This window comes from Schistocerca nitens, chromosome 8 (assembly GCF_023898315.1).
Source record: "Schistocerca nitens isolate TAMUIC-IGC-003100 chromosome 8, iqSchNite1.1, whole genome shotgun sequence".
Taxonomy (NCBI): Eukaryota; Metazoa; Arthropoda; class Insecta; order Orthoptera; family Acrididae; genus Schistocerca; species Schistocerca nitens.
In genome coordinates, this window is record NC_064621.1 from 368,219,422 (window position 1) to 368,238,318 (window position 18,897).

Here is an 18,897-nt window from a genome sequence, read left to right on the forward strand (position 1 = left end):
ATGAGTGACATAAAAGTAGATATCTTAGGTGTTGCGAAACAACTCACACCATTTAAGAAAGGCAAGTCTTCCGGTCCAGATAGTATACCAATCAGGTTCCTTTCAGAGTATGCAGACACAATAGCGCCTTTCTTAGCAATCGTATACAACCGCTCACTTGAAGAAAGGACTTCCTAAAGACTGGAAAGTAGCACAGGTCACACCAATATTCTAGAAATGAAAGAGGAGTAACCCATTGAATTACAAACCCATATCACTGATCTGAATTTGCAGTAGGATTTTGCAGCATATACTGTACTAGAACATTATAAATTACCTTGCAGAAAATGACTTATTGATACATAACCAACACGGACTCAGAAAATATCGTTCTTGTTCCATATTCCTAGATTTCCAGAAGGCTTTTGATACCGTTCCTCACAAGCGACTATTAATCAAATTGCGTGCATGTGGAGTATCGTCTCAGTTGTGCTACTGGATTCGTGATTTCCTCTCAAAGAGGCCACAGTTCGTAGTGATAGAACAGAAGTGATATCTGGCGGTCAGCAAGGTGGTGTCATAGGCCCTCTGCTGTTCCTGATTTATATAAATGATCTAGGTGATAATCTGAGCAGCCCCCTTAGACTGACTGCAGATGACGCTGCAATTTACCGTCTAGTAAAATCATCAGACGGTCAATTCCAATTACAAATGATCTAGAGAGAATTTCTGTATGGTGCGAAAAGTGACAATTAGCACTAAACAAAGAAAAGCGAGAGGTCATCCACATGGGTACTAAAAGAAATCCGATAAATTTTGGGTATACGATAAATGGCACAAATCTAAGGGCTGTCAATTCGACTAAATACCTAGGAATTACAATTACGAACAACTTAAATTGGAAAGACCACATAGATAATATTGTGAGGAAGGCGAAACAAAGACTGCGTTTTGTTGGCAGATCACTTAGAAGATGCGACAAACCCATTAAAGAGACAGCCTACTTTACACTTGTCCGTCCTCTGCTGGAATGTTGCTGCGCGGTATTGGATCCTTACCAGGCAGGATTGACGGAGGACATCGAAAAAGTGCAAGGAAAGGAAGCCCGTTTCTTGTTATTGCCCAATAGGCGTGAGAGTGTCACTGATATGATACGCGAGTTGGGGTGGCAGTCACTGAAACAAAAGCGGTTTTCTTTGTGGCGAGATCTGTTTACGAAATTTCAATCACCAACTTTCTCTTCCGAATGTGAAGCAGTCACTGAAACAAAAGCGGTTTTCTTTGTGGCGAGATCTGTTTACGAAATTTCAATCACCAACTTTCTCTTCCGAATGTGAAAATATTTTGTTGACACCCACCTACGTAGGGAGAAATGATCATCATAATAATAAAATAAGAGAAATCAGAGATCGAACGGAAAGATTTAGGTGTTCCTTTTCCCACACGCCGTTCGAGAGTGGAATGGTAGAGAAGTAGTATGAAAATGGTTCGATGAACCCTCTGCCTGGCACTTAAGTGCGAATTGCAGAGTAACCATGTAGATGTAGATGTAGATGTAGATGTTGTAATCAGGAACGAAAATCCAGCAGTAAATAGAGCACAGTTATATCTCAAAACTCTATACAGGATATTGTTATCGTAAACACGGCCTGCGAAACCTTCATTCATAAATTTAATGGTTCTCAAAAAACGCCAGCCAAAGCACGCTTTTCTCTAATTATTTCAATATAATTCGCGCCGTTTCCAACCATAATACTATGTTCACACATTAAATAAAAAAAGTTACTTTCACGATTGCGAAAAAGGGCGACACTTCAATGCTAATCATGCGAGATGCGATGGAGTCAAAAGAGACGCTGATACACAGGCATAATTTGTTATGAATTGGATAACAAGTACCAGAGCAGAACGGTTAACTCTTTCAGGTACCTGCGCTACATTCCGTCATATTTATGAGCTTGACGACACCAGTACGCTATGTCGTTTATTACCATGATCAACACTGTCTGTGCAGACTTACAGCGTTCCACATTAGGAATCCTTTTATGCTACGTAAATATTTTATGATACGATCTGTGTGAATCTAATTAGCAAACACTGATATATTAATTAATAAAAGTTAATAGCTTCACAAAGAATTGAGTATTCTTACCGCAAATAATATCGAGTGAACAAAGCGCTATGGACGGGTAGATGTCAAATTCAGGTCCCTCCGCGTTGTTTCTCAGTTTTTCTAGTAACACCTTCGACTTTTCTGCGAAAACACCCACAAAGTTTTCCAGAATTTTGAAGTGAAACGCAGGAGTCAACATTTTCCTCCGCCTCTGCCATTTATTACCTAGAGAAGAAAATTTGGTCACAAACGGTTCAGATGACTGAGGTGAGCTCTCACATGTTGAAGAGAGTTTCGCTTACCAGCGCTGGTTAGGAGACCTTCTCCCAGCCATGGTCTCAGGAATGTGTAGTGCACAGATTTTGTGATGAGGTCGCAGCTGCTGAGAACTTTCTGCGGGAGCGAAGGAAAAGAGTGATGACGTAGGCGCTGACGGAACAGAGCCTTGTGCAAAGTCAGAAAGCAGGTAAGCCTACCTCAATATTCTCTGCCTTTATGATGTGGACCTCCGGCAAATTTCCATACCACATGCGGAAGACTGCCCCGTGACTCTTCATTACCTTCCGTAACAGTGCCAGCAAACCTGAAACAGGAAGTTCCAAGCAATAAAATGACCCACTGCTGCCAGAATTAGACCATGTTCCTGCATCTAAGTTATTTTTGTTAAGAGGGTGAACAAGCTGAAATAAATGACGTTCATCTTCATTAATAAATTACTTTGTCTTAATCTGAGTCCCTTGTTTCTCGAAATAAGTGTGTCTAATCATAAATTCTTAATCGGAGTAATCTATGAGCTACAATGCATAGGCAGAGGTTTGTACTTTCAAGAATTAAGGTTATCATCACTGGGATGGGCTGAGAACAGCTGGTGGATAGAAAAATTGTTTGGTTTATAACCTCAATATTAAATTTAACGATGGCGTGTCCGCTTGAAGTCTCCACGTTAGTTGAACAACGTTCAATGACCGGTTTTCCCTTTCTGAAGGTGAGAAACCACCTAAAATCTTTTCTAAAATGATTGTACTATATAATGAAAGTTGTATGAACCGCGGAAATTTTCATAAAGAAGTAGAACAGTTCAAACACGGTCGAATCTCAGTAACAGTCGTGCGAAGTCCTGGGAGCCGGCCAGCTTAAATGTCAGCTCCTTCGCTTGAAACTCGCATTAGCGACATTATTCGTGAGGGCCGACATGTTACAATTGCATACAGCAAAAATGGTTGCAGTAAATGTTGGGACAGTTCAAAACCATTAACAAGCACACGTAGAGCAATGTGCGTCTCAAAAGAGTTAATACAACAACACAAGGAGACAGGACTCAAAGTGTGTACACACTGGAAAGAACTTTATGAAATGAAAGGGGAGGTGATAATTTTCAGAGCAAGATTTCAACGTGTGATGAATCTTGGCTCCACTAACGGAGGCATTAGGTGGAAAAAATTTCAGCATAACGAGGAGGTCAAAGAATTAGTGGGAAAGTGGTTCATACAAAAAGAGGAAGGCATCTTTGCATTAGGTCCATCGTTGGTACAAGTGTATTAATATTGGTGCGGACTAGGTTGAGGAATAGTAAGAGTCTCGTTACGTAAAAATACAAAGTCTTTTCTACATTAAGTGTCTCTTTAATTATTTGTCCCTCGTATAAACCAACCAGCGTGGTATCATCATTCCAACCAGCTTGGTCAATACAAGCGCATTTCGTTATAAGTGACACAAACACAGGACTACAGCTAAAATCTCGCTCTGCGGAGAATTGAACGAGATTTTCACTCTAACGTTACACGTTTTATACCTTTGAATACAACCCATCACATATCACATAGGAATACTATAACAGATATAATAGCAATGAAGAGGGAAGATCCAGTTATGCTCTCCAGGCAGACTTGTGCTGTAGGACTTCCTGCCTAAGACGCGATACAGTTAATCTGCTCCTCGCGGAAGGTAAGAGAGAAAATGGCTCTGAGCACTGTGGGACTTAATTGCTGTGGTCACCAGTCCCCTAGAACTTAAAACTACTTAAACCTAACTAACCTAAGGACATCACACACATCCATGCCCGAGGCAGGATTCGAACCTGCGACCGTAGCGATCGCACGGTACCAGACTGTAGCCTCTAGAACCGCTCGGCGACTCCGGCCGGCTAAGAAAGAAAGTCTCTTCTAATAAGGTCATCACGTTGTCCAACAAAAGGACAGTTTACATACCCCATGACAAGTTATGTGACTCGACATTAGAAGTTAAGGACTGGGAATTCAGTTGTAGTCTTACTGCAGTTTTTGACAATACTGCCCCTCATCTTTCAGTTAAAGAGAGCTCCTGTTCCATGCCTGACTACGGAGCTACACCGGGTCACGGATAAACCAGATTCTGCACGCAAAAGTTTCAAGCGAAATCCAACGCCTGAACTTCCTGAAGTATACAGGAAATTGCGAAGGAAAGTGAGACGAAGCCCACACAATCCCCAAATCAGGCATGCCAATACAGTTTTATGCAGCGAGCCGAATCCTACAGCACTGCGAAAAATGCTCTGCTGCTTTGGCATAGAAAAAACAAAACCTGATAATGTTTTTCAAGCACAGTATGGGAAGCAATCGTGAGGGTTTATCTTGAGACAGTAGGTAATGATGGAGAGAGTACAGGTAGATTAAAAACATTGCTGGTGTTGCTATTCCAGTTTTATAGATATCTACAATTTCGTTCTTGTTAGTGATAAAAACCCTCCTAAGTGGAAACAAAATTTAATTCGACCAGTACCCAAGAACAATATCGCAAAATCGCCAGCTGACCATTGGTCGATCAGCATTTTACACACGGTATATATCTTGCGAAACGATCACGACGAGAAAATTCGAGAAATTACAGCAAATATAGAGTGTTACCGACGATCATTCTTCCCATGCGCCATTCACGAGTGGAACAGGAAAGGTGAAAACAGTTAGTGGAAGCACCCATCGTTAGATATGGAGCATGATGTAGATGCAGGTGCAAAGCCTTGTTCAGGAAAAGATGACATACTACATTAAAACGTATAACATACACAGTAAATATCAGCTTCCAAAAACACCATAGCACAACAAATGCATTGATTAAAGTGATTGACGGCTGCCAGTGTGTTACGGGCAGGAGTGAAGATATCATTTTAACACCATTTAACTTCAGCTAATTGTTTTAACACTGTTGAGTTCGAAATGTTCCTTATGGAAATTAAACAGCTGAATTACTCAAACAGTGCAGTACTGTTTCTAAACGGCTACCTCCAAAGCAGATACCAGTCAGACATCTATGGATCAGAGAAATCATCCCGGGAACATGCGCATTGAGAATCTGTAAATGGTACCGTCCTTGGTTCACTGGTTTTTCTTGTTGTATTTCATTGGTGTTTAATCTCTTCTACAGACTTGTAATGACCTCCTAGACTCCAACGGTGTCCAATTGTGTGTCGTAAGTAGGCTGTTTAGGTTTTTATGTTGGTAACGCCACGTAGCGCTCTATATGAAAATCATTGACTGCGCTGAGTGAAGTCTGTGGCTGGTTTGCATTGTTGGAATATTTGCTATTGTAGTGTTGGGCAGTTGCATGTGAACAGCGCGTAGTGTTGCGTAGTTGGAGGTGTGCCGCCAGCAGTGGTGGATGTGGGGAGAGAGAGATGGCAGAATTTTGAGAGCGGTCGATATGAACGTGTCTCCATCAGAAAGAGTAAATTTGTAATATTGGATATAATGAACTGATATACATATATGATGACTTTTGAACATTATTAAGGTAAATACACTGTTTGTTCTCTATCAAAATCTTTCATTTGCTAACTATGCCTACCAGTAGTTAGTGCCTTCAGTAGTAAGAATCTTTTATTTAGCTGGCAGTATTGGCGCACGCTGTATTGCAGTAGTAACGTAGATTTTGTGAGGTAAGTGATTAATAATAGGTATAGGTTATCGTTAGTCGGGGCCATTCTGTTGTATGGATTATTGAAAGTCAGATTGCGTTGCGCTAAAAAAATATTTTGTGTCAGTTTAGTGATGATCAGAATAAGTAAAGAGGGAAATGTCTGAGTACGTTCAGAGGTTTATCAGCATTGTCATTTATAAAATTTTTCAAATGGAATGTTTCAGTGTAAGTAGCATTTTTAAGAACACTGTTGCTAACGTATCATGGTTGGTTGGTTGGTTTTGGGGAAGGAGACCAGACAGCGTGGTCATCGGTCTCATCGGATTAGGGAAGGATGGGGAAGGCAGTCGGCCGTGCCCTTTCAGAGGAACCATCCCGGCATTTGCCTGGAGTGATTTAGGGAAATCACGGAAAACCTAAATCAGGATGGCCGAACGTGGGATTGAACCGTCGTCCTCCCGAATGCGAGTCCAGTGTCTAACCACTGCGCCACCTCGCTCGGTGCTAACGTATCATGTAAGAATAACTACCTCTGGTCAGTATCATGATGGACACAAAACGTGGGCCCTAAAATAAACTTTAAGAAGTCACAAGTCACAATTGCATCACGCCGAGAGTTACCCAGCAAACATCTTCGTGAAACAGTTCCCCCTATACTTCTGTCTGTGTCCAATTACTCTATTAAAAAGCATCGAAAGACCTTGACAACAAACCAACTGCCACAAGACGAAGACCATCTGGCTCTTCCTACAAGTAGCAGAAAAATTAAGAAAAGTATTTGATCTAGTCTTGACACCAGCCGAATCCTTACTACTGCAATGGTATCCAAATGGCACGAACAGTCAAAACTTCAGGTGACTAGAGGTCGCCAAGACAGCTTGTGTACGATATGTGTGCGACTGATGAATGTTTGATGACGTATATGCTCAGTTAGGATGGTTGCGACCTGGAAGTAACGTGAGATTTACACACTTTGTTCACTGCTTTGGTGTCTTAGTCACTGTGTAAAGTCAATAACCCCTCCTTGGATCTCGATAGAGATAACGACACCCGGTACCTGTAAAGGGCAGTCAAATGAAAACAGAATATCTGCCACAATGGGGCCATGGAGTAGTTCCATTAACAAGTAATGACCATTGGGAGACGAGACGATCAATCGCTACTTCGCAGAACGAGAAGGATCCACAATCGCGTCTACTCTTGTACTTCCTCGTTCATGTGAAACTGACGTCCATGCATGTATTTCTTCAGCTCTTTAAAGATGTCGAAATAGTATGGTGAAAGAGCCAAACTGTATGGGGGATGATGTAGTGTTTCCCAACCAAATCGCTGAATGGTAGCCTTCGCCTGATTGGCAGTGTATGGGCTGGTGAGCGTGTCTGTGTAACAGAGTGATACCGACCGACAACATACCAACAGCCCTAGGGCAAACAACGAAGCTAACAGTCTAAGCACGTCTTTCTACATGTCGCCAAAGATGTGAAGATCACATGGTGAATGATCTAGGCTGCAAAGATAATGTTGTAGTGTTTACCAAGTAAATCACTGAAGCGTAGCCCTCATCCAGTTAGCAGTGTGGGGGCGGGCATCACTGTGCAACAGGATGATTCCTCGATAGCATTTTGACCACCCGAGCGGAAATGGCAAAGCCAACATTGGAAACATCCCATATCTCCCCAGCCAAAGAAATTCTAAGCTGAATGAAATTTTCACTCTGCAGCGGAGTGTGCGCTGATATGAAACTTCTTGGCAGATTAAAACTATGTGCCGGACCGAGATTCAAACTCGGGACCTTCGCATTTCGCGGGCATGTGCTCTACTATCTGTGCTACCCTAGCACAAGTCATAACCCCTCCTCACAGCTTTAAGTCTCTCCAGGCAGAACACTTTCCAGTGAAAGGCCAAGGTCCCGAGTTCGAATCTCATTCCGGCACACGGTTTTAATCTGCCAGGAAGTTTCATATCAGCGCACATTCCGCTGCAGAGTGAAAATTTCACTCTGGAAACATCACCCAGGCTGTTGCTAAGCCATGTTTCCGCAATATCCTTTCTTCCAAGAGTGCTAGTCTTGCACGTTTAGCAGGAGAGCTTCTGTGAAGTTTGGAAGGTAGAAGACGAGGCACTGGCGGAATTAAAGCTGTGAGGCTCTGAGAACTATGGGACTTAACATCTGAGGTCATCAGTCCTAAAGCTGTGAGGAGGGGGTCGTGAGTTGTGCTTGGGTAGCTCAGATGATAGAGTACTTGCCCGCGAAATGCAAAGATCCCGAGTTCGAGTATCGGTCCGGCACACAGTTTTAATCTTCCAAATTCTAAGCTGTTCACATAAATTCTGGTAAAGTAACGATGACCTTCTCCTACGACTCTAGGGGCCCGTTCTCGTCGAGTTCTTCAAGTGTGGAACCTCGGTTAACGTTCAGCGCTAAGAAGACATTTTGTAGAAACTGCAACGCGCCATAAAGACACCCAGGAATGCTGTCAGACGGAATCACCCGTTGCATGATAACGCCCACCCCATACTGCCAATCAGATGCGAAGGCTACGCTTTAGCGATTTGGTTTTGAAACACTGCAGCATCCTTCTTACAGCTCGGAGCTTTCATCATGTTATTTTCACATCCTTGGCTATCTGTAGACGGACATATGTGGACGTCGGTTTAAGTCGGAAGAGGAAGTGCCAGAGTCGGTGCCATTCTGGATCGGTCAGTGGCCGACCGCTTCCTGCGAAGTATGAACTGATCATCTCGTCTCCCAGTGGGATAAGTGTCTTAATGCATGTGGTGATCGCTTTTGAGTGGGACGATTCCATGATTACGTTGTGGCAGATGTACGGTATACATTTCCTCTGCCCCTTATAGACAGAAAATTCACAAAGAAAACTGGACTACAAAATTGTACAAATCTAGCGGTCCAGCTTGGCCTCACACGGGCAGCACTGTCTGCGAATGGGCGACTTGCCTGGAGTATCGGTAAAAAGTTATGTACACAAACCTTCCTTGTGAATCAGTCTATCTAAGAGGTATGTTCAATAAGTAATGCAACACATCTTTTTCTGGAAGCAGGATGGTTGTATTCAATGTTTCAATATGCCATATTGTTCCCCTCTCTTTTGGCTACAAAACCCCATTTTGCAACATAATTTCTGTTCGATGTGACGGCATTACGCTACCTTACTGTGAGGGCCTGTATGCCCGCATGATAGCACCCTACTCGTCAACGTCGGAGCCAGCCTCTTGCTGTATCAATAATATCCCCATCATCTACGTACTGCTTCATGAAGGATGCATCTTTCATTGGTTCAAACAAATGGAGGTCGCAATGTGCACGATCCGAGCGGTAGGATGGGTGAGGCAGAAAAGTCAAATAAGTTTTGTGAGCTCTTCTCGGATGGGCAAACTCACGTGAGACATTGCGTTGTCATGGTGAAAGAGAAGTTCGATTGCATTTTTGTGGCAACGAGTATACTGAAGTCTTTTCTTCAATTTCCTGAGGATAGCACTATACACTTCAGAATTGATCATTGCGTCAAGAAGGAGGACACCAAACAGAGCAAGCGCTTCGGAGTTCTAGAAGACGTCCAAGATTTTACCAGTTTTTTTACTTCGCAAAAGAGGTGGTGTGGCGCCACTCCGTGGATTGCTCTTTTGTTTCAAGTTACAAGTGATAAACTCATGTTTCATCGCCTCTGACGATGATCGACAAAAAATTGTATGACCAGCCTCCTAAAGCGTAAGCAGTTCAGCACAGATGATCCTTCGTTCCTCTTTATGGTCTTCCGTTAGGCAGCGAGGAACCGAACAGGCATACACCTTCGAGTACCCCAACGGGTGGACAAGTATGTCAGTGGTACCAAAAGCGACGTCCAGCTAATCATCGAGGTATATGACTGTGATCCGTCGATCACCTCGCAAGATAGTGTCCGCACGCTCAACCATTGTAGGAATCACAGCTGTGTACGGGAGATCGGACAGGTCTGAGCGACCCTGTTGCGATGATGACCGACGCCTCGCGTAACGACTCACTGTGCCTTGTTCACTTCTAGGTCTCCCATCTGCGATGGTCTGGTTTTCTGCCAAACGAAACTCAATGACAGCTCTCTGCTTGGAACGCACCTCCATTACAGACGCCATTTTGAAGGCTATATATAGCACCGCCACCTATTGGATCTTCATGAAACTATGTGGGCTGAAGCGGGAATATTCCACGATGCCCCCCAAACAAATTCTTCGAAAGTGACCGAGACAAAATGTGTTCCTTACTTACTGAGCTCCCCTCGTCTTACACTACTGGCCATTAAAATTGCTACACCACGAAGATGACGTGCTACAGACGCGAAATTTAGCCTACAGGAAGAAAATGTTGTGATTTGCAAATGATTAGCTTTTCAGAGCATTCACACAAGGTTGGCGCCCGTGGCGACACATACAACGTGCTGACATGAGGAAAGTTTCCAACCGATTTTTCATGCACAAACAGCAGTTCACAGGCGTTGCCTGGTGAAACGTTGATGTGATGCCTCGGGTAAGGAGGAGAAATGCGTACCATCACGTTTACGACTTTGATAAAGGTCGGATTGTAGCCTATCGAGACTGCGATTTACCATAACGTGACATTGGTGCTCGCGTTGGTCGAGATCCAATAACTGTTAGCACAATATGGAATCGGTGGGTTCAGAAGGGTAATACGGAACGCCGTGTTGGATCCCAACGGCCTCGTATCACTAGCAGTCGAGATGACAGGCATCTTATCCGAATAGCTGTAACGGATCGTGCAGCAACGTCTCGATCCCTGAGTCAACAGATGGAGACGTTTGCAAGACAACAACCATCAGCACGAACAGTTCGACGACGTTTGCAACAACATGGACTATCAGCTAGGAGACCATGGCTGCGGCTACCCTTGACGCAGCATCACAGACAGGAGCGCCTGCGATGGTGTACTCAACGACGAACCTGGGTGTACGAATGGCAAAACGTAATTTTTTCTGATGAATACAGGTTCTGTTTACAGCATCATGATGGTCGCATCCGCGTATGGTATGGGGTGCCATTGGTTACACGTCTCGGTCACCCCTTGTTCGCATTGACGGCACTTTGAACAGTGGACGTTACATTTTAGAGGTGTTACGACCCGTGGCTCTACCCTTCATTCGATCCCTGAGAAACCCTACATTTCAGCAGGATAATGCACGACCGCATGTTGCAGGTCCTGTACGGGCCTTTCTGGATACAGAAAATCCTCGGCTGCTGCCCTGGCCAGCACATTCTCCAGATCTCTCACCAATTGAAAACGTCTGGTCAATGGTGGCCGAGCAACTGGCTCGTCACAATACGCCAGCCACTACTCTTGATGAACTGTGGTATCGTGTTGAAGCTGCATGGGCAGCTGTACCTGTACACGCCATCCAAGCTCTGTTTGACTTAATGCCCAGGCGTATCAAGGCCGTTATTAGGGCCAGAGTTGGTTGTTCTGGGTACTGATTTCTCAGGATCTATGCACCCAAATTGTGTGAAAATATAATCGCATGTCAGTTCTAGTATAATATATTCGTCCAATGAATACCCGTTTATCATCTGCATTTCTTCTTGGTGTGCTAATTTTAATGGCCAGTAGTGTAATAACGAGGTGGATATGAACGGAATTGTGGCAGGATGCTGCCGTAGAACTCCTAGCCATGCATAGAAAGCTGGACATCACATGGTATGAGGTAGGCGTGGCTACAGCGCCGCAACGGGAGGCAGTTGAAGGAATGGAAAAAGCCACTGAATGTAAATCAGTGTACAGTTAGAGTGAACTGCGGTGGAGTTCTTCATCATAAGATGGTCTGGAGCTTTTAGAGGACTTCACACATTGAACGATCTTCGGGAAACTGGATGAATGGCTAGGAGCGACGAGTGTAGGCCAGGGGTTTGGTATTGCTCACAGCATTGTTTCACAAGCATAGGGAGCGTTCCGAGCAACAGGTGCTGCAGCCTGGAGAAGAGGAGGCGATTGACCACCGTCAACTACGGCAGCAGATGACCACTGTGCAACGGACAAGAAGGGACCCACGTCATACAGCGGGTGTAAGTGCAACCACTGGACTACAGGCCACACAACCTCACGCTCCACAATGGCACGCCAACTGAATGGGGGTGATCTATGTGCCCGACGAGCAGTACATTGTGTTCCGTTGACAACCACACATCGGCGGCACCGTGCTAAGAGCATAGGGACCCAACCAACGAAGAATGGGATCACATGCTCTTCTCGGATGAGAGCAGATTCTATCTGTGGACTGATTCTGGACGTACCCTCACAATGACAGACGTGGGAACACGTCACACAACTAGAAACATCATCGAATGTGATCGTTTTGTTGGTCCAGGTGTAATCGTGTGTGGAAGCTTGATGTTGCAAGGGCGTACTGACTTTCAGACCTTCGAACAGGGAACTCTTGCCGATCAGCGTGATTGTTTCACTGTTCACCTTCCTCATGTGCGTGTTCTCATCATTTTTATGGATGACAATGAGCGACTGCATCTAACATTGCATGCGGAGGAGCTCTTAGAACGAGAGAATATTCAACGAACGGATTAGCCTGCCACTTCCCCCAACTTAAATCCAATCGAACACGTGCAGTATGCGTTATAGAGACGTATTGAAGCACGTCAGCATGCAACAACGACCATCGAGCCTTCTGAGGTGATATTACACCTTACTATGAAGCACATCACGACTTTTCAACGTCGAAGGGTCCATCATAAATCGCCGCTACTTCACTGTAATTAGTATCTTGGAATAAAAGTGTCAGTCCTGTTAGTCTCATTCCGTATTTCTTTCAGTTCCCTTTTGTACTGCAGTGTAGCAGTTCCTTTTATGAGTGGTCCAAGTTTCATAGACTTGGCAGTGACGTGTCATGTGAAAGTTACTTTCATACTTAAGTTTCGCATATCAGTGTAGGGATAATTACTACAGGAGTTTCATTGACCATTCCGTAAAATAAGAAATTGAAACTTAAAGATGTTTCGGTCCAATAGCAGAATCCAAGACAAATAGCAATGAGATACTTTGCATTCAGAACATGTAAGGATCCACGCACGTGGGAAAACTTTCTCACCTACAAGAGAATCGATGCAGAAACAAAACTCTTCCTGAAACAGACGAAAAGATCATGCTGGAAAACCTTCTATGGGAAGCTGTCAAAAATACAGAGGACTGTCATAAAGATTTACATAAGAATATCGGCAACTGCGTTTGAAGACCAGACTGAGGACGTTACTGGTAGCTCAATTAACTGTACAAAATAAACACCAACAATTTAACGGTGACGCAAGTACGACACACTAAGTAAGTAGCCATCTAAAAATTCCAGACGGTTATAAAAGTTTCCTGAAGCACAGCCCCTGGAATTGATCACGGTACCATGCCGTGATACAGAAGGTGGGCAAAAATGGTCTGGAAAGCTAGTGAGGGTGTTCCAGGGGAGGTTATGATGAGAAATAGTTGTTAAGAAAGAAATTCCATACGTTGCGCCGTCTCCGAGTTATTTAGCACTGAAGTTAGCCAATCAGGTCGTCGCGCTAGCAAATTCAAGCAACCTGCCAGAGACAGGTTTCTTCATTTGGTTTCCTCAAACCGAACAAACGTAGCTTTTTCACCTAGCTTAAGACTTGAATTCATCACTTCCATCGAATATTTTTCTCAACAATTACCTATCAGCACAACCTCCACTACAGCACTCACTAGCTTTTCACACTTTTTCTGACCACCCTTTATAAAGGATGATTGTACGACATGCGAACAAACCACGTCTCTGTATGGGTAATGAGCAATAATTTTTGTATCCATATATGGCCAGAATCGTGTTCCAAAGCTGGTAAGTCCACTTGAAGGCGGAGATATATGAACTCTGACGGTGTAGGTTCATTAATTGAAAGCACACACGAGAACAGACTAAGCAAAATCAATGTTCTGTCTATATTACTGTTTTGCCTCCACACTGAAGAGGGCAGACATGTTGTCCATAATAAGAGTAAACCGGCAACGGCAGTGAAGAGCCCAAACACAAATACAGACAGAAAATTCATATTTGCCAAGTGCACTCTCGTATGTATTTCCTATAATTGAAATCTACACTAAGATATTTTATCTCAGCCTTAATGTGAGTGTATCTCCATTGGAACGCATTTCCGGCCACACGTTCACATGAAGTTTTCTTGCTCCTTATCCTCTTACTTATTGTTTCCTGCAGGTTGTTCCTATTTAACGATATCACCCTGAATACAAGATCAATCATCTAAAACTTTCACCGCAAATACTGCGAAAATAGATAGTGCTACTGACGTACGGTTTTCAGAAAATGGGCTGGTGGTCAAGGACTCGTATTGTTAGCCAGTCAACAGTAATAATACTTAGAAAGTGTATTTTTGTGGAATCATACACTCTCTAAGTCCAACAATTCCTACTGACATTAATAGTCTGAAAGTGGAGTAAATTAGAATGCCAGTGGTGTTTGTTGCAGGCTTCTAGTGTGAGTAGTTTAGGAGATATCGTACTTTAAAAGTTTTACACTCTGACACTTGTTTGTGTCATTCAAACTACATAGTTGGCAGGTACGATGTTGTTAACTTTGTTGGGTGTAAGGTCCGCCAGTTATGCAAAACACCGTTTTTTCCAAGTTCCCAAACATGTTTCAGCACCTCTGTGCCATCATCAGTGTTTTATTTAATCTGTAATGTGAGCATTTTTACTAAATGATTACAAAATCATCTGGATATTTAGTTTAAACTAACAATTCGTTTCTTTTTGTTAATACCTTTCACTCGTTTTGAATGGTTTTTGAGGACCACTTTTTTATTATTTATTACAGGTGGCTTGTCATCTGCAACCAAACAATGTTGATGAGAAATTTGTTAGGAGTTAACCTATCAGTTTATGCTCCAAATGTAATTTAGTTTGTCGCGATATTTCGCACCTATATACGTTTTTACTTACGTTTTTGTGTGGCAAGCCCTTTTATTCTCACCATCATGGTGAGGTGCTGTGAAGCACACGTAAATATAACACGTATTTTCACGGATAAGGTCGTAAAAGCACTTTGCACTTCACCAAAACACACTATAATTGTGCATGCTGTGTGTCCCATCCCAGTCGGTGTTCATTTGTTCATCAGTGAGTCAGCTTCAGAAGACAACCCTCAATATCCAGTTTAACAAAAATTTCCTACCTCATAATGTAATTCCAGGCCATATGAAAAACTCTGTGAGTAGCATGTTACATGCACCAAAGAAAGTGAAAAAGAAAGTAGAGATTATGTGGCTAAAGCAAGAAATTAGGGATTTATATGCTAAAAAGCAGTCGCTCAACATTGAACTTTAGCGGACACGTTTAGAATTGGCCAACAAATTTACAATACCAGCTCACTTTGAGGAAATGACAGGGAGACAAAGCATACATACAGAAAATAATGCTTGAGAAACAGTAAAAACAAAACAGAAAACTCAACAGAATAATTAACAGCACAAACACACCCGCTGAAAACAATCATAACCAACAATATAAATTCTAATACAGAATCATTAACCTAACTGACATAAATCTTATCGAACAAGGAAAGATCCTACTAGAAAAAGGACCAAAACACAACATTATCACAAACATATCACGCAAAAAATAGAAAAACTTATAAACAAATCAGAACACATTATAAAGGAACAAGAAAGACTGAGCGCACCAAATTTTAATGCAAACTTGACAAGAGAATTAGCAGCTGCAGAAATAACATAGATTAACAGAACACACAAATCCACCATCATTTCTAATAATGGATCATCAGAGGAAATCACCGCCAACAAGCTACAACAAAAATTAAAACAGAACAATGCCATAGTAACAAGAGCAGACAAAGGGAATATTGCTGTAATTATGAATGATAAGGAATACATAGAAAAAACACTAGATTTTCTCAAAGGCAACATCACAAAACTGACCAGTGACCCAACATTTTCAAGGCACTAGAAAAACATTCAAAAAACACTGAAAAACATCAAAAATACATTCTCAAAAGGCCAGGTAAAAAGGATGATACAGAAAAATCCAAAAGCACCCACCAATCCAAAAACACCCACTCTAAATTCCCTACCAAAGGATCACAAGGATAATATCCTATTAAAGCCTATCATTAACTTCTGAAATGTTCCTTCTTACCACCTAGCCCAACAAACACACACATTACTAAAAAAAACTGTACGCTTTTGATAACAGCATGAACCTGGAAAACTCAAAGGAATTAATCGACAGAATGAAGAACATACACTTACCAGACACAGCAACCCTCATATCATTTTATGTCACATCAATGTACACTTGTATTCCAATAAATGAAACAATCAACATCATTACAAAAAGATTAAAGCAACAAGGAAACATACCAGACACACACATCAATGAAATAACACCCATACTCAAGACCATAAGATGACAAAATTATTTTATGTTCAACAAGGTATTTTATTCTCAACACGGACTGCCAATGGGATTACCAATTATTGGCCGCCTAGCTAACATATTTATGAACAACCTGGAGAATATGGTCTTCAGGCACGTAATAAAACCAAAAAACTACAAAGTTATATACTGGTCAGTGACATAATATGCCTGACTGATGAACCACATACACACACACAACAGCTACACAATAAAATAAACTATGCCCAAAAATTAACTTCACATTAGAAACAGAAACTAACAACTCACTAAATTTTCTAGATCTCACCATACATAAAACAAACAACACACACAACTTCACAATATTCAGGAAACTGACAACCACAAACATCACCATTCACAACTTATCGAAGCACCCATTGACACATAAGCAAGCAAACTTCAGATTTATGCTCCATAGATTAATCAGAACACCCATGAACAAACAGAACTACACACAAGAACTAAACACAATAAAACAAATAGCAGTTGAAAATGGTTATGATACCCTTATGGTAGACAAATTAAATGAAAAAAGATGTAAACAATACAAAAATAAACATACCAAACACACACAAGTTCTCACCCAGCACAGAACAACAGAAAACACAAACAGTGACCACACACAAGACACAACAGAGCAACAAAATGAAATAACACGTACTCGCCTACAATAAGAAGATTGTTCACAGAATAGGCAACATATTAAATAAACAGCGACTCCAAACAGGATACAGGACAGAGAACACAACACAGAAAAAGATCAGAACACAAGAAACACCCACGGATAAATTTAACAGATCATGAATATATGAACTCATACGCAACACTTGCCAGTCAGTGTACATAGGACAATGATGCAGAAACTTCAAAACCAGATATTCCGAACACCTTAGAGCTTTAAAAAGCAACGGATCCCTTAGCACATTTGGTGACCATCTAACAGTCCACAATCACGACCAAACCACAATAGAAACAGACTTAAGAATACTAAAACCCAGCCACAACCTATACTGACCATTGAGGAAAACTTCCACATACAGAAGGCAATAGCAGAAGGAAAACAGGTCATAAATGAATAAACTACACTCTGCAAAACACACTATTTAACACATTGAAGGAACTTTAGAAAGACAACACAAACAGCTAGAAAGTATACACACACACACGCACACCCCCGACCAGACACATATGATAAATAGATACACTACACTCTGCAAAGACTCTTACGCACAAAAGGAATACCATGTAAAAACAACACAAACAGCTAAGAAGCGTATAGAACACTTGCACACACACAGACAGAACACAAATAAAACGCAAACAAAATTCTAATTCGGCGCCAAACTCAGTGGTGAACAAATGAACACTAACTGGGCTGGGACACACAACAACCACAATTACAGTGTGTTTTGGTGAAGTGCAAAGTGCTTTTACGACCTTATCCGTGAAAATATGTGTTATATTCACGTGTGCTTCACTGCACCCCACCATGATGCTGAGATTAAAAGGGCTTGCCACACAAAAACGTAAGTAAAACCGAATATAGGTGCGAACTAACGCGACAAACTAAATTACGTTTTAGAGCATAAAGTGGTAGGTTAACTACTAAGAAAATTTCTCATCAATATCGTTTGGTTGCAGATGACAAGCTACCTGTAACAAATAATACACAAGTGGTCCTGAAAAACCATGCAAACCTAGTGTAAAGGTATTAACAAAAAGAAAAGAATTGTTTGTTTGAACTAAATGAAAGGTATTAACAAAAAGAAACGAATTGTTAGTTTGAACTAAATATCCACATGATTTTTTAAACATTTAGTAAAAATGTTCACGTTAATGAAATAAAACAGAAACCCGCTAGTGATGGCACAGAGGTGCTGAAACATGTTTGGGAACTTGGAGAAAACTGTGTTTTTCATAACTGGTGGACCTTACATCCAACAATTTTAACTGCAGACACGGTAAACACAAGGAGCTGCAAATCCAAATAATGTTGTTAAGTTTGTTTACAGTGTGCTTGTGTGTTCATTGGGTGCAATGATATTTGCTAGTCAGTTAGTGTATGATAGTTCAAGCAGTAGGTCGTGAGTGAACCACGGGATTCACAAAAACAGAAAACACCCGATATGCCCATGGTGTACAGTGAGTGTAGGAAGAATGCAGTTCATTCTTGTACGGTGTATGCGGCAAGATATCCCAATAGACGTCAGTCATCTTGGCAATTATTTATCAACCTCTTCCACCAGTTTCGTGAAAGTGGTAGTGTAACACCTAGACAACGTAACGGCAGGAATCAAGTGACGACAAAAGAGGGAGAAATTAATGTTCTTCCTGTTACTGGTATTGATCCGCACGTCATCTCCAACGCTGTCAGCCCCCGGTAGCTGATTGGTCAGCGAGACGGAATGTCAATCCTAAGGACCCGGGTTCGTTTCGCGTCTGGGTC

The 18,897-nt window shown here is 42.0% G+C and overlaps 1 protein-coding gene across 2 annotated transcripts in view; it reads right to left on the reverse strand.

The window, feature by feature from the left end:
* The window catches only part of LOC126198617 (cytochrome P450 4C1-like), a 142,176-nt gene that overhangs the window by 86,402 nt on the left and 36,877 nt on the right, over positions 1–18,897 (reverse strand). For both annotated transcript variants that reach the window (XM_049935072.1, XM_049935071.1), the window contains exons 2-4: positions 2,569–2,675; positions 2,395–2,485; positions 2,132–2,317 (exon numbers count right to left, since the gene is read on the reverse strand). In XM_049935072.1, the coding sequence (XP_049791029.1) occupies positions 2,132–2,317; positions 2,395–2,485; positions 2,569–2,649 (358 nt within the window). In that variant the 5' untranslated portion in view covers positions 2,650–2,675. The remainder of the gene's footprint in view (positions 1–2,131; positions 2,318–2,394; positions 2,486–2,568; positions 2,676–18,897) is intronic.